Here is a 13,220-nt window from a genome sequence, read left to right as displayed (position 1 = left end):
ATATGTGTGTGTGTGTGTGTGCAAACCAATGAACACTCTGATTTGTGTAGGACGCTGTCATGCATTGCCAGAAGATGAATCTCTCTCGCACTTCTTAGCACAACAGTGTGCAAAGTGTGGCGCCTAGGGGCAGCAGGACCCAAGGCAGATGGCTAGCGGGGCAGCAGATGCAGAGTACCTGGACGAGACACTTGGTTTCTCTAACAACAGTCGAGATTAGGGTTAACAGAAGTTCCGGCACCTTTGTAGAAAATGGACGAATGTGGTCAGAAGGCCCATAGGACAGCACGATAGTCGAATCCGGTGGGCGTCTGCGGCAGGGCAAAGTGATGGGGCAACTGATAGGTGCAATGAAACATAGCTCCATCTGACAGGGCGTGCAGGACCACGACACACAGGTCAGATGGGCGACAGTAACGACTGCGACATGCATTCAAACGGGTGGCGGTAGGGCTGGGCTCTCAGACGATCGCATCCTCTCAATTACGCTCTCCTCTCTCTCTCTCTCTCTGTGGCTGGAAAAAACATTGAATGCCCTTCCACTAGCCTTGAAAACGTTTTATTTTGTGCCCAAGTGGCAATCTTCTAAACCCATGTTTAGCACTATCCAAACATTAAATTAATTTTCACAATTAATTAATTCTAAAAATTAATTTCAGTGCTTCTGACCCTACCTAAAATTAAATGTCTTCATCTATACTTAACTTGGCTAAGCCATTTATAAACTAGAGTGGTTCCCAACCGCTGTTGATCCTTATATTGGTATTAAATAATTAATGAATACCCAATCCCTAGTGTCACCATTGTCACTTAATGACCAAACAACTGTCTTAGGATCAAAACTGGCACCAAATGACAACCAAATCCCAGTTGGCATAACTTGTTACAACTTTTGCCTTTGACACCCATTGCATCCTTGAAGTCCTTAGCCTGTTTCCATTAAATAACTACCATGTGCAACATGTGTTTAATAACCTTGTATATTTGATTATTAACTTAATCAAATGTTACTAGCAAGATTAAAGCATCTGAAAATTTTTATGTTCCTATGACAATTGGTGTCCCATACCACTAGTCCACACCATTTCAATGTACGTATGAGTTGACCAACCAGCCAAGAGTCGAAGAGCGGTGATCATACAATGAATATGCACAATAGGGACTTGAGTCCTGTAAATAGAACTCGGCCGCCCTAAACCCAAAGTGCTCTTAGTGCCTTCATACTAAGTCACTTCATGACCATTATGACCAATGCTACTAGTGCCCATTCGAATGTTCAAGGCCATAACACTAAAAGTGTGCGTCTTGCCAAAAAGACTTATAGATATGCAATGGGTCAATATAAAAACATTATAAACAACACATACTGTTCACAAAAATGATGATGTGGCATTGAAAAATGATCAACAAGGGTTGGAAAGGTAGATCGCAATATGAAGGGAGTGTCCAAGTTATCTGACACCTTGGAGCACAAGGAGATGCACACTAAAACCAGCCTAGAACAAGAAATATATACTCTAAATAGAGTTGCCTCCTTCGTCAAAGCACATGATAGATATGTCAGAGGCCCACAAGTAGGAGATGATAGTGCATGACAAACATGATTGCTAACACTCCCTCTCAGATCCTAGATGTGGTTGAAGGCCAAATAAGATTTGGATTCGAGGGTGATAGGAAGAGTGCCAATGTGGATGAAGGCCTTGAGGTAGATTGCTAATGAAGAAGCTTTTCATGATTCTGGGAATCCCTCTCTGAAACACGCAGGGCGTGGGTATCCATAGCTACATTGTTGATATCATCCCTCTCTAAAAGGGAAGGGAGGTACAAGGGAACCACCAAAGGAGATGGTGGGGGATAAGATAGAACTTGTGGGATAGATAGTGTATAAGCAAGAACAGGTGCAACAATAGACAATTGCCTAGGTGTACCCTACACAAGAGAAGAGCAATGGAGCTTGTATAGCTTGCTCTCTTGCCAACCTATTGCTAAAATAGTTTCCATAGAAGAATTCTTAACAAAAAATGGTATGCTCGGTGAAGACAATCCAGATATCGAGACTAGTGAGGCCATGAATAGAGAGGCGTGCAAAGCCAACACTAATAGGCACTGAACAAATGTCACCAATAGTGACATGGCCCTTAGATAGACGAAGATCCTATAGCAAATCTCCTTGTGGAGTCATATGACTTGAAGCACTATTGTCAATAAGACCTCTTGGAAGACAAGGCATCCATTGAAGAAGGCTCCTCCAACGCATGGATACGAAGGAAAATAGACTCATGGGTAATAGTTGGTGTAGAGGTAGAGGAAGGATAAGATGATTTAGCTTTGATGACTCATGGGCACCTGATCAGGCTGGAAAATAATGATAGCACTAGAGATGGTGACCGCAACACAATGACGGTGACGGAGATGGAGTGTGCAGCTAGCAGCCTGTGCCAAAGATGGAGATGAATGCTGCTGTAGTGTGAGTATGCATTTGCAAGAGGAAGAAAAGAATGATTTCCCAGAGTGGAGGGCTGACTATGTATAGCCAACAAACCCTAAAATTGGCTGATTGCCAAAAAGACTTCCAAATATGCAATCAACTAGTATAAAAACAGTTTGGCCAGCACATACTGCTTAGGAAAATGATGATGTGGCACTGGAAAATGATCAATAGGGTTGGGAAGACACATCGCAACATGCAGAGGGTGCATAGGTTGTCTGGCATCTAGCAGCACAAGGAAATGCACACTAAAACCTGATTGGAAGAAGAAATGCAAAATTTGCATGCTCTAAATAGAGGTGCCTCCTCCATCAAAGGACATGATAGACATGCCAGAGTTCCTAATATCCCCACTTGACTCAAATTGAGGCTCACAAATAGGAGATGATAATGCATCACAAACATGACTACTAACAGTTATCCTCCAAATCAAGACCATAATCTCTCAATAGAGCTTCCCTTGAAGGAGTAACTTGAGAGAATATGAGAGAATCTTGAGATGGAGTGGTCTGAGCCATCGTGAATCAACACGTGACATATAGTCTAATAAAAAACAAACCAAGCAATCTACAATAGCCTCAGGTAACTATCTAGAAGAGCATCGGCTCTAATACCATGTGGAGATATGCTAGAGTTTGTAAAAGAAAATACCAAGTTTACAACCACAACTATTGAGGACTTAAACACAAACACAATATGCAATACACAAAACACAAAAGCACAAATAGAGAAGAAGAAGAAATTTGAAGTGAATGAATGAATGCTTTAAATGAAGGAAATAGTGTACAAGATGCTCAAGGGGAGAGCTATCCAAGAGTCCATTATTCTTGGGGAAATGAGCTGAGGGAAGTGTTGATGTGTGTTGTCCATTGGAGATGGATCCGGAGTGCTCCAACCACCAGTCAAAGTAGAGGTTGATGAACAAAAGCGCTAGAAACACAAAAATGACTTGCATAGATGATGATGGCATCAATGAGCTGGGGTAAAACACAGCTTTTAGAAGTCAGTAGGTTGAAGGGTGATAGCTGAAGATGACCACGACATCAAACTGAATGAGGTGCTTGATAGATGGAGGTTGGAAAGAACTGAGGTGACCTACAAAACAAGGGATGAGGAGAGTGGTTAGGCAGTTTCCTGTTTCTGAATGTGATCCTCCCAAAGTTTGGGTGTTTGCTTATGGGATATGGAAACTTTGGTAAAATTTGAGTTTTGGGGTTGTTTTAATGAGGTAACGAAGATTTAATGTGTGATGCATATTTTTATCTGAATAGTGGAGACTTGTTCTCCAAACTGACCACTTTTGGGATTTTTCTCACATGGTGTACTTACCCACACATTTATTTTCTAAGTCTAGACCACTTGGTACCATGGTTTGCCACCATGGCAATGCCTTGAGAATTGTCTGGTTATGTTCATATGCCTCAACTGACAATTGTAAAGGATATCAAGTTCTGGTGTCTCATACCATGGCAGCCTATGGAAACCTGCATCCTATTCTTGCCTATCCATCTTATCCCTTTTTCCCCTCTTATCTCTCTTACCTTTCTTGCCTGATACCTCATGGTTTGTGATAGCCTGTGTAGGCTATCTATAGGTAAGTGATGACAATTTTGGGTTCACAAGGCAAGCAACTGCATGTGAGGCTCCTATTGATGGTGGGCTGCAGTAGGGCTGCAGTCAATCAGCCATTCTCAGCAGGGCAGCTTTAAATTTGAACCAATTTTGGCAATGAAACTCCGAAATTTCTCTCCCCCAAGTCTCAACTCTATTCTCGCAGCCAATTCATAGCTTTTGTCAAGAGATCTCAGCCAAATTCAGTCCCAAGAGGGTGGAATTGAAGAATTTCTGCTGGTAAACCCTAATTTACAGCAGAAATTAGGGTGTATCGGCCACCTTGGAAGGGTGCTCAAAATTGGGGCCTAGTATTCGAAGTTTAGTAGCTGAAATTTGGAAATTTCAGAGAATTTCAAGAGGCTGGCCAGCTAACATGAAGTTTAGGGTAGAATTTGTCTTCAAGGAGCAAATTGAAGGCCAATGCCCAAGCAAACAAATGGGCAAATTGGTTTGAAAGCTTGTTCATTGCTACAGACAACAAGATGTATTGAAGATTGAAGGGGATTAGGCTAGATCTCAATGTACTTCAACCTTTAGCAATACAATTTAAAGAAATACTGCAAGGGGCACCAATTTCGGGACCAACAGGGTGTCCATTGTCCAAGATTAAGTGGTAACATTTGCATTTTCAGTTTATGCGAATTTTATACTTGCTGTAATTAGTGCATAGTCAGGTCATTACTACCCTTGCCAAGAGGGAAGGTTGGTTGCAATTGGTTCCTTTGAACTCTTGCCAATTCCATTCTGCTTGTTTTATCTTTTATCTAGCCTCTAGGCTGATGTGTAGGGTTTCCTTGATGGGCACCCATCTTCCCATATAGCTCCTTGGTATCCTCCTCTAGTACTTCATGAACTTTTAGCCCAAGCACTCATACATATAGTGTATGTAGCTTCTTGTCCCTCCTTCCAAATTATTATTGATCATGGTACCATCTCTTTAGTCACTTTGTCTAATTCGTAGTAGTCATGTGACTTAATATTCTTCATAATTAATACAAATGCCCATTACACACACACACACACACACACACACACACACACACGGGGGAGGGAGGGAGGGTTATGAAAGAGAGAGAGAGAGAGCTCACTTATGGCCCTTTATATTGTTAGGCAGCTACAGATAGAATCACTGAGATGAATGAACCTGATGGAAATTGCTGCTTTTGCATGTTTCCATTGGTAATGGAAGGCGATTTCTCGATACCAAAGCCATTCATGAAGCTTTTATCTTGCTTTCATTGCTTTCACAGGTTATGTCAACTTATTCTCCTATAAACTTGTGTTAAAACAAAGTAGGATTACATATTGACCACATTTTGAATTTTTCAGTGACTGCTTTGGAAGATGGTGGAAGTGGGTCTTGCAAGAGCGCAGTGTACAATTGACCGATCTTTGTAATGGGAACAAGGACTCTTCTACAAGCTCTTTGATAAGGTTTACAGTATTCCAAGACACTGAAAGAAATGTCATTTTTCGTCATTCTCAATTTTCTGTAACTTCTTAGAGAACTAACTACTACTTTTTTTTTTGGAGAGAGAGAGAGAGAGAGAGAGAGAGAGAGAGAGGGAGAATTTCAGTTGTATTTTTTAATTTGCTGACCTGATCGTCTGATGTAAATATTTTCTACTTAATTCAATTATCTTCATGAAGAGAGAGAGAGAGAGAGAGAGAGAGAGAGAGAGAGAGAGAGAGGGCTCCTTTCCTATTACCAAAAAAAGGTAAAAAGAAAGCCCTCTTTTTTATATATATATATATATATATATATATATATATATATATATATATATAGAGAGAGAGAGAGAGAGAGAGAGAGAGAGAGAGAGAGAGAGAGAGCTTTCCTTCTGCAAGTAAACATTGTCCATGAAGCTCCTTCATCTTCGATATTGACTCGTATGATGAAAGTGCAACACAAGTTCCATCTCTTATGGCAATACCTCCCTCCCTCCCTTGTATCGTTATTGCAAGCTTTTCTTTTGTTCTTTGGTGCTCTTGCTTTGCCTCCGGTCAAGGTGGATCCTCATGATGAGCTGCATTCTGACCATAGTGAAGGCTCAGTGAGACCTTTGAGATTCATGTGGCCAACAACTAAGTGGAAGGCACAGGTGCCACGTTGTAGTGATAATGTCGGTACATTAGATGCAAATCTGAGTTGACCATGAGCTTGAAGTGGAATGGGGAGTTTTCGCCACAAATGATGATGAGTTGGTGTTTTCTTATTGCTTCCGACTGGACAAGCTACTTCTCTAGCTTCCCTTTGTCACAACTGAGAGTGAGATGGTATATCACATCCTTTATCTGCAGCAAATAATTTAGTTGTTTCTAGCTCAGACTGCAAGGCTGTCTGTCTGAGACATAATCATCATCAATACAAAAGGTAATGTATGTGAGAATGCTTCTTATTAGAATTATCGCGAAGCTAAAAACAAGGACAAGGATAAGAAGAAGAACAAAGATGATAAGAATGAGGGGTCAAATCTCAGAGGAAGGCTGGCCATTGCTTTCACTAATGGTGTACATCCCCAGAAAAAAGAAGAATGTGCCTAGAACCAGAAGGTGAAGTCGTCCTCTGCTTATACCATTATTGAGTGGTCTTCTTCCTCCAACTCCAATTTCTACAGCCTCCAGCATTGTTGTTAATAAGCATGTTGTTGTTGGGTAGAGAAGGTTGTACTTACCATGGCCTGGCCAGAATCCCTTGGATATCCTAATGTGAAATGGTTTCAGATAAGTTTGGAAATTTTTGACTACCTTTGGAGATTGAAAAAAGTTTCAAGTGCATGTCTTCATGGACGAATAAACAAATTGCAAATCATGGGATAGGAGATTGACTAGTTTTTTTTTTTTTCTTCCAGTCACTAAGTTTGTGTGACCTTTATCATAAACTATTGGGAGCTATCCTTAACAGGAAAATACTGCATTGCTGTTGCATATCTCTCAGTTCTTGCTAGCTGTAAAGCCCTGCCACACATCTTAGATTGCAGAATTTCGTTTCTTTATGAAATTGTAATATTTTGTTCTCTTTTACGGATCCAGTGTCAAGACTGATTAATCAAACACACTCCTACTTTCAATTCCATGCAATTTATGGTGTATACATCATGTACTTCTTTGATGGCTGAAATGCACAGACTGCTTTATTTTACAGCCATTATGAGTTGTTGAAGAAGGTTGTGGAAGAAGCTCAACTCAAATGTCCAGTATGTCGCAAACCTATCAATGCTGATGATCTTTTGCCCATATGGGATTTCCTTACTGCTGATTCAGATGATCAGGTGAGGATCGAACCAAAATGCTTGTGGAAAAACTTGTTATTGTCAAACCTTGTATGCATTGAAGGTTTTGTTTGAGAACATCAGTTGTAACTTTGATTTGTATGGTCTCTGAATAGGACCGTGAAAATGAAAATATGGTTCAGCCAGATTACATTTTTAGCAAACAAGAGGTTGCTCGAAAGGCGGAATTTGACGAGCATTTCAAAGCTCAACAGCTTTGTGGTGGCATTATTGAACCCAAGAAACTGGAAGCCATTGTCCCTGGGATGTTCATTACTCCACCAAACAGGGTTTTCTCAGCTAGTTCCTCAGAACCCAGAGAAGGTGCAGGCATCCTCTCCAACAATCAAAGTACAAGTGTAATATCAGATCCAGCTATGGAAGCAACCGAGGTAGAACTTCTAGATAAGACAAGTGTAACATCAGATCCAACTATGGAAGCAAGAGAGGCAGAACTTCTAGATAAGACAGATAAGATGGAATTGGTTCAGCAGGGGACACATCAAGCAAACACTAGCAGCTCCAGAAAGTCAATCAACAGCCTCAGGCATGATGGCCAATTTCAAAGAAAGGGAAGGCAGACAAAACATGCAGGTGCCAAAAAAGGACAGTGGGTTCGGCGTGATGTAGATAACAGGAAGTGAGTAAAGATCAGACAAATGTGAAGGTTCCTTTGCTGTAACATCCAGTGATGGTATCAAATGCCAATTTGTGCATCATGTAGACTGCAGCCTTCTCCTGGCTATCCTGGAACACTTCAAGCAACATGAAGAAAGTTTTTGCTACTCAGGCTATGAGGCTAGTGAAAACAGCAGGATGTATGGAAGCAGGCAGCTTGTTTTGATGATGCTTTTTGTCCAAGATGACAAGCAAGCACCTGCTCAGCAATCGTCCAAGGATCTGTACATAGTATTGAGATAGTATTGAGCTGGTTCTTGGTTATGGTGTCCAATGGCTTGCGTGACACTTGCCCCTCAAGAATAAGTTCTTGTAGGCTGAATGATTTCTGCATCTGTAACACAATCATAGCATACAGTCAATTTGTTCTACTCCTGATAAGGAATATTCTGTTATGATGTTACATAAAATGTGTAATTTCTTTGTGTGTGTGTGTGTGTCTCAGGGCCTGGAAGGGGGGGAATGGTGTGGGGGGCGGTTTGAGTGTTATTACTGTCCAGTATGTATAGGACAAATCATCATTTATTTGTCTTTGTTATTATTTAAAGAGTTATCGGTTCAGTATTTCCAGAGCAAGGGAAAAGATCTTAACACCTTGCATTTGGGGAGATGTGGGAGAGTAGAAGTGTTGTTGCAATTCTTTGCCTTTGCTATCACACGCATCAACTGTCTGACAACAGTGACACATCCTTCCCCTCTCATGCATGCATGCAGGAGGAGCTCTGCGTGGTAAAGAGATAGAGAACTGAAGACAGTGTAGTGACTCAGCCTCGGCTAAGGCTGACATTGCTAGGGGAGGGGAGTGCATGGACTAGCAGGCTGTGAAGAGTTCCGATATCAACATGGCAGCTATTGAGAAGCAGCTGGTCCCTGATCAGGCCCTACAATGCTGTGTGGAAAGCTACCACTGTTGAGTTGGGTAAGAGGTACACGAGGCCTCTGTTGCCCTTTCCTTGGCCAAAGTCAAACTGTGGTACACAGACATGGTATCTGCTGGTATGTTTTTCTACTTTCTTAGTCGCCTTCCTAGTGAGGAGTTCATTGGATGGTTTGATAATACTTTCAGGATGCGTTGGCAAAGGCTTCTACCTTGTGCTTGCGGGCTTGCGAATGGAAAGAGATTGGATCTTTGCATCGGCCATTGGTCATAAGGGTAGCTTGGTCTACACTGCTGCGGTGTTCATCATTCTCACCTGAAGGGGTACTTGAACATCAATGTCTTGCATGGGTTACCTTCACTGAATTTCCCATCTAGCTTGATGATGGAGTGGATAAACTTTCCCAAACATTGGGAAGAGTCCCTTATGTGCCCATGGTAACCACCCTCTTAGGTAAACTCAAGGGAGAGAGAGAGAGAGAGGCTTGTGTATTGTGGGATAGTAGGAATGGACCTCCTGAGTTCCTGGAAATCTCGGATCTGTAGGGTTTTGAGGTCATGGTTGAAGTCCATTTCTTCCCCTTCCCTGACATTTGTGATCTCTGTTGGGAGAAGCGTCACTTCGCCTGCTCTTGTCCCAAGAAAGCCAGCCAGCTCAATGCTCTTGGGAAGCTTAACAAAAACCAGGATTAGGAGGTCACTCCCAATCTGCAGACTGGCAAAGTGACTATTTCCAAAGATAAGGGATGGGAATTAAGGTAAGCAGCCTCAGGTCACAACCATCTTTGAAGATGTGGATGCCATCTTTGAAGATGTGGATGGATGCTATGGACAGATAAACAATCCATTAAGACCAGCGTGGTCTCTTGGAATGTTATGGGCCTTACTTTTGACATGAGGAAGCATGTATGCTACAACCTGATTCTACAGCACAAACTAGGGGTAATCACCCTTTGCAAAATAAAGCTTGATGACTAGTGTTAAGGATTTCTCACTCAATGGTTTCATTGTATTTGCAGACACTTGTAGCCAGGGTAAAGGTTGAACCCTCATTGCCATGAAAGAAGACTTCAGCCCCAAGTTGGAATAGAGGGTGGGCGATGGCTCTGCCATTGCCATAAGGGCTATTCCAGAGTGGAGAAGAGATTGTCATCTTTTCCATCTATCCTCCTAAGAAGGAAGCCATCCCATTGGCGTCCAGTTATGATGCTTCCCTTCTACAAAATCCTTGCTAAAGCACCACCATGAAGAATCAAATTTCTGCTTTCTCAAATTGTCCACCCATGGTAGTTTGGCTTAAATTCAAGATGCTATACTAAATCTAACTTTATTGATCATGCTTTGTGTCAGCAGTCTGATTTTTTCTTGGTCAACACGGATCTTGACAAAGCATATGACTGCTTGAACTAGAAATTCATCATTTCAACTCTGCGTGCTTTTGGATTCAGCCCGATGTTTATTAGGATGGTTGGTGCCTTATTTAGCAATGTCTTTGCTTCAGTGATAGTCAATGGCCTTGTGTCATCCCCTTTTCCACTTCAGAGATCTATTTGCTAGGGATGCCCCTTGGTCCCCCTTCTGTTCACTCTAATCATGGATCCTTTGCTGAGAAAGATTGATAAGTGTGGTACTGGGAGTGCCATCAAAGGGCTTTTTGTGCCTGATGGCTCAATTTGCTGTCCAATTCTTTGCCGACGACAACACACACATTATGAAGGTAGAGAAAGGTTTGTTTGATAATCTACTAATGCTTTATGAGGATCTTGCAACTCCCTCTGCCTCAAAAATCAGTACCTCCAAAACTAAGCTGGTCCCGCTCTCTTATGGTGACCGTCAACAATGGCTGCTCTTATGGCTTGAGATTCATCAAAAAATGGGGAGGCCTTTAGGTATCTAGGGTGTCTTTTAGGTGTGGATATTTTCTTCGAATTCTTACGGTTCAAGGAGAAGATTGAATCAAAGGTGGCTAAGTGGTTCAAAATGCAACTCTCTTGGTGGTAAATTGATTTTAGTGAAGTCAAACTTGACTTTCAGAACTGTCTTTATTGCCTCAATTCTCCCCTTTAGTGAGAGCTCCTGGCAACAGATCAAGATGATCTTTAGGAGATTCACCTGGTTGAAAGTGGTTAGACAAACTAGTGCAAGTCTCATGGTCTACAGTGACCCACTGATAAAGCCAATGGTGGCTTTGGATTGAAAATGCTGCATGGGAAGGCACTAAGATTATGTCTCACGCTGTAAAAAAGAGTTCAGGTCAATCAACCATGGGCATTTCTCATGAGAAGTATGCTTGAGGGAGCAGTAACTGTTGGTGGTACTTGGCCTCACATCAGATGGTTCTATGTCTTAGGCAATAGCCTTCTACTCAAGATCTCTTAGACTCAGGTTGCGCAGGGATTGGTTTAAGCATGGAACACTATTTTAAAGGACACTGAGTAGCCCCAGTGTATGAGCAGTAAAAGAGATTCCTCCCTCTACCTCAGCATCTGGTTATCTCCCTATGTGTATGATCCACCTTACCCACAAGTTGGTGAAAGCCGTAAATTATCCAAAGCAATGCACTTGAAAGGTCCTAGAATTTGGTTGGATCTGTGGTATCCAGTGACCAATACATGGAGAGGCCCGCCGAGCTGGGAAAAGCAACATTTGGGGCTGTCAAGCAAGAGGATGGATTGGCTACTCTATATAATGAGTAGACTGAAGCACCCCTGGCCGACAGTGTATGCACATAGATTGATGCACCGGCTATGCTTTTGATTACAGATTCTGGAGAGAAGTTGTGGCAATGTAAGAAATCAAGAGATTTCCCCTGATAAGAATCTCTTCCTGGAAGAAAAGAAGTACTAGACCTGGATGCCATGAGCTCTAACAAGCTGAATATGTTCTTGTGGAGGTTGGTGCTCAATAGCTCCCTGTTCAATATTAGATCTTGGTTGACCAATTTTGCTCAAGGAGTCCCCCTTCTGCATTTCAATGTTCTTGTGGAGATTGGTGCTCAATAGGCTCCCTATTAGATGTTAGATCTTGGTTGACCAATTACCTCAAGGTGTCCCCCCTTCTGCATTTGGTGCAAGAATCATGAGGAATCTGTTATCCATATGTTCTGGGATTGCCCCCTTGGCTTTTACCTCCATACATTACTCATAATGCTTTTATTTTTTATGATGGCAATATTTAATTTACCTTTGGCATTAAGGAGGAGGAAGATCTTCAACCTGCATAGCATCTATAGAGTGATCCCAAACCTTATCTATAAAATGAAGCCATCTATTGAGTGCTACCAACCTGTGAATGAAAAAAGAAAAGAAAACTTAATGCTTCCATTGTGTGTATGTGTGTGTGTGTGTGTGTGCAGTTCTACTTGTAAAGACTATGAATGACAAGATGTTGGAGTGAAGGCCACTAGAAGATGAAAGAGCAATTTGAGGATCCGCCAAAATGAGACATGGAAGTAAGATGATATTTTGCATGTTTGAAGGCCATTTCCATAATGATCAAAGAGGGTCACAATTGGCATCAATGAGAGAGAAACCTTTGGGATTGCATTTCCCTTTTTGGGGAATGAATGAGCTCTCCATAGATTGCTAGAGAAGTTTTGTTGAATGCTACTTACTATCCAAGTCCATTAGGTTTATTGTCTATGTTGCTTAATCTCTACAACTTGCTAGGGAAGACTAGAAGCAATCACATGAGAAGCAAGTGCCTTTGGCTCATTTTATAACCTTTGAAGAATATATATTGACTATTTTTGGAATGGCCCTTCATCAAGATATATGGAGGTTTTTCCCAAAAGAGAATCTCATGGGAAGACAGTCATTTGAGTTGGATATGCACATATTTTAAAACATGAGAATCTCATGGGAACATGTTTGAGTCAAAGATGCACATGTTTTCAACCATGAGGAGTGAAAATGCATCCTCATGGAATGATGCTACAAGGTGGCATATCATTTACAATGCTTAACCTTGTGAATGATGACCTTCATGCTTTCTCCATGTGCGTTGGAGATCAAGCAATGTAGAATTAGGTTCAAGCATAGTCAAGGCCACAATATTATATGAGAGTAGCACATGTTATGAGAATGCTCATCCCCAAACCATTTACATCTGGCACGTCATATAGGACTTGGATAGCTAGTCTCACCAAGCCCTTCATAAATTGACAACAATTGATGGTTGTATATATCATTGCTTCCAAACATTCTAATCTCCAATAGTATATGCTTCAAACAAGGAAATAATTTATCAAGAGCAATAATAACAAACTTGTTGAAGTCATAAGTTGCAAACA

General features: G+C 41.5%; 1 protein-coding gene across 5 annotated transcripts in view; it reads left to right on the top strand.

The window, feature by feature from the left end:
* LOC148031576 (RWD domain-containing protein) overlaps positions 1–12,193 on the top strand; it is a 90,296-nt gene extending 78,103 nt beyond the window's left edge. Inside the window, exons 5-10 of one of the 5 annotated variants that reach the window (XM_087685138.1) lie at positions 5,213–5,352; positions 5,432–5,536; positions 7,248–7,374; positions 7,491–9,038; positions 9,119–9,835; positions 9,949–12,191. In XM_087685138.1, the coding sequence (XP_087541264.1) occupies positions 5,213–5,352; positions 5,432–5,536; positions 7,248–7,374; positions 7,491–8,018 (900 nt within the window). In that variant the 3' untranslated portion in view covers positions 8,019–9,038; positions 9,119–9,835; positions 9,949–12,191. Of the gene's footprint in view, positions 1–5,212; positions 5,353–5,431; positions 5,537–7,247; positions 7,375–7,490; positions 9,091–9,118 lie in introns of those variants that run through there. The other 4 variants (XM_087685137.1, XM_087685136.1, XM_087685140.1 and 1 more) reach the window with 4 other exon arrangements.
* The last annotated feature ends 1,027 nt before the right edge of the window (positions 12,194–13,220 follow it).

This window comes from Lygodium microphyllum, chromosome 9 (genome assembly GCF_053477565.2).
Source record: "Lygodium microphyllum isolate KBCC chromosome 9, Lygodium_microphyllum_v1.1.10, whole genome shotgun sequence".
NCBI lineage: Eukaryota > Viridiplantae > Streptophyta > Polypodiopsida > Schizaeales > Lygodiaceae > Lygodium > Lygodium microphyllum.
This window is presented reverse-complemented; position numbering and strand designations above follow the sequence as displayed.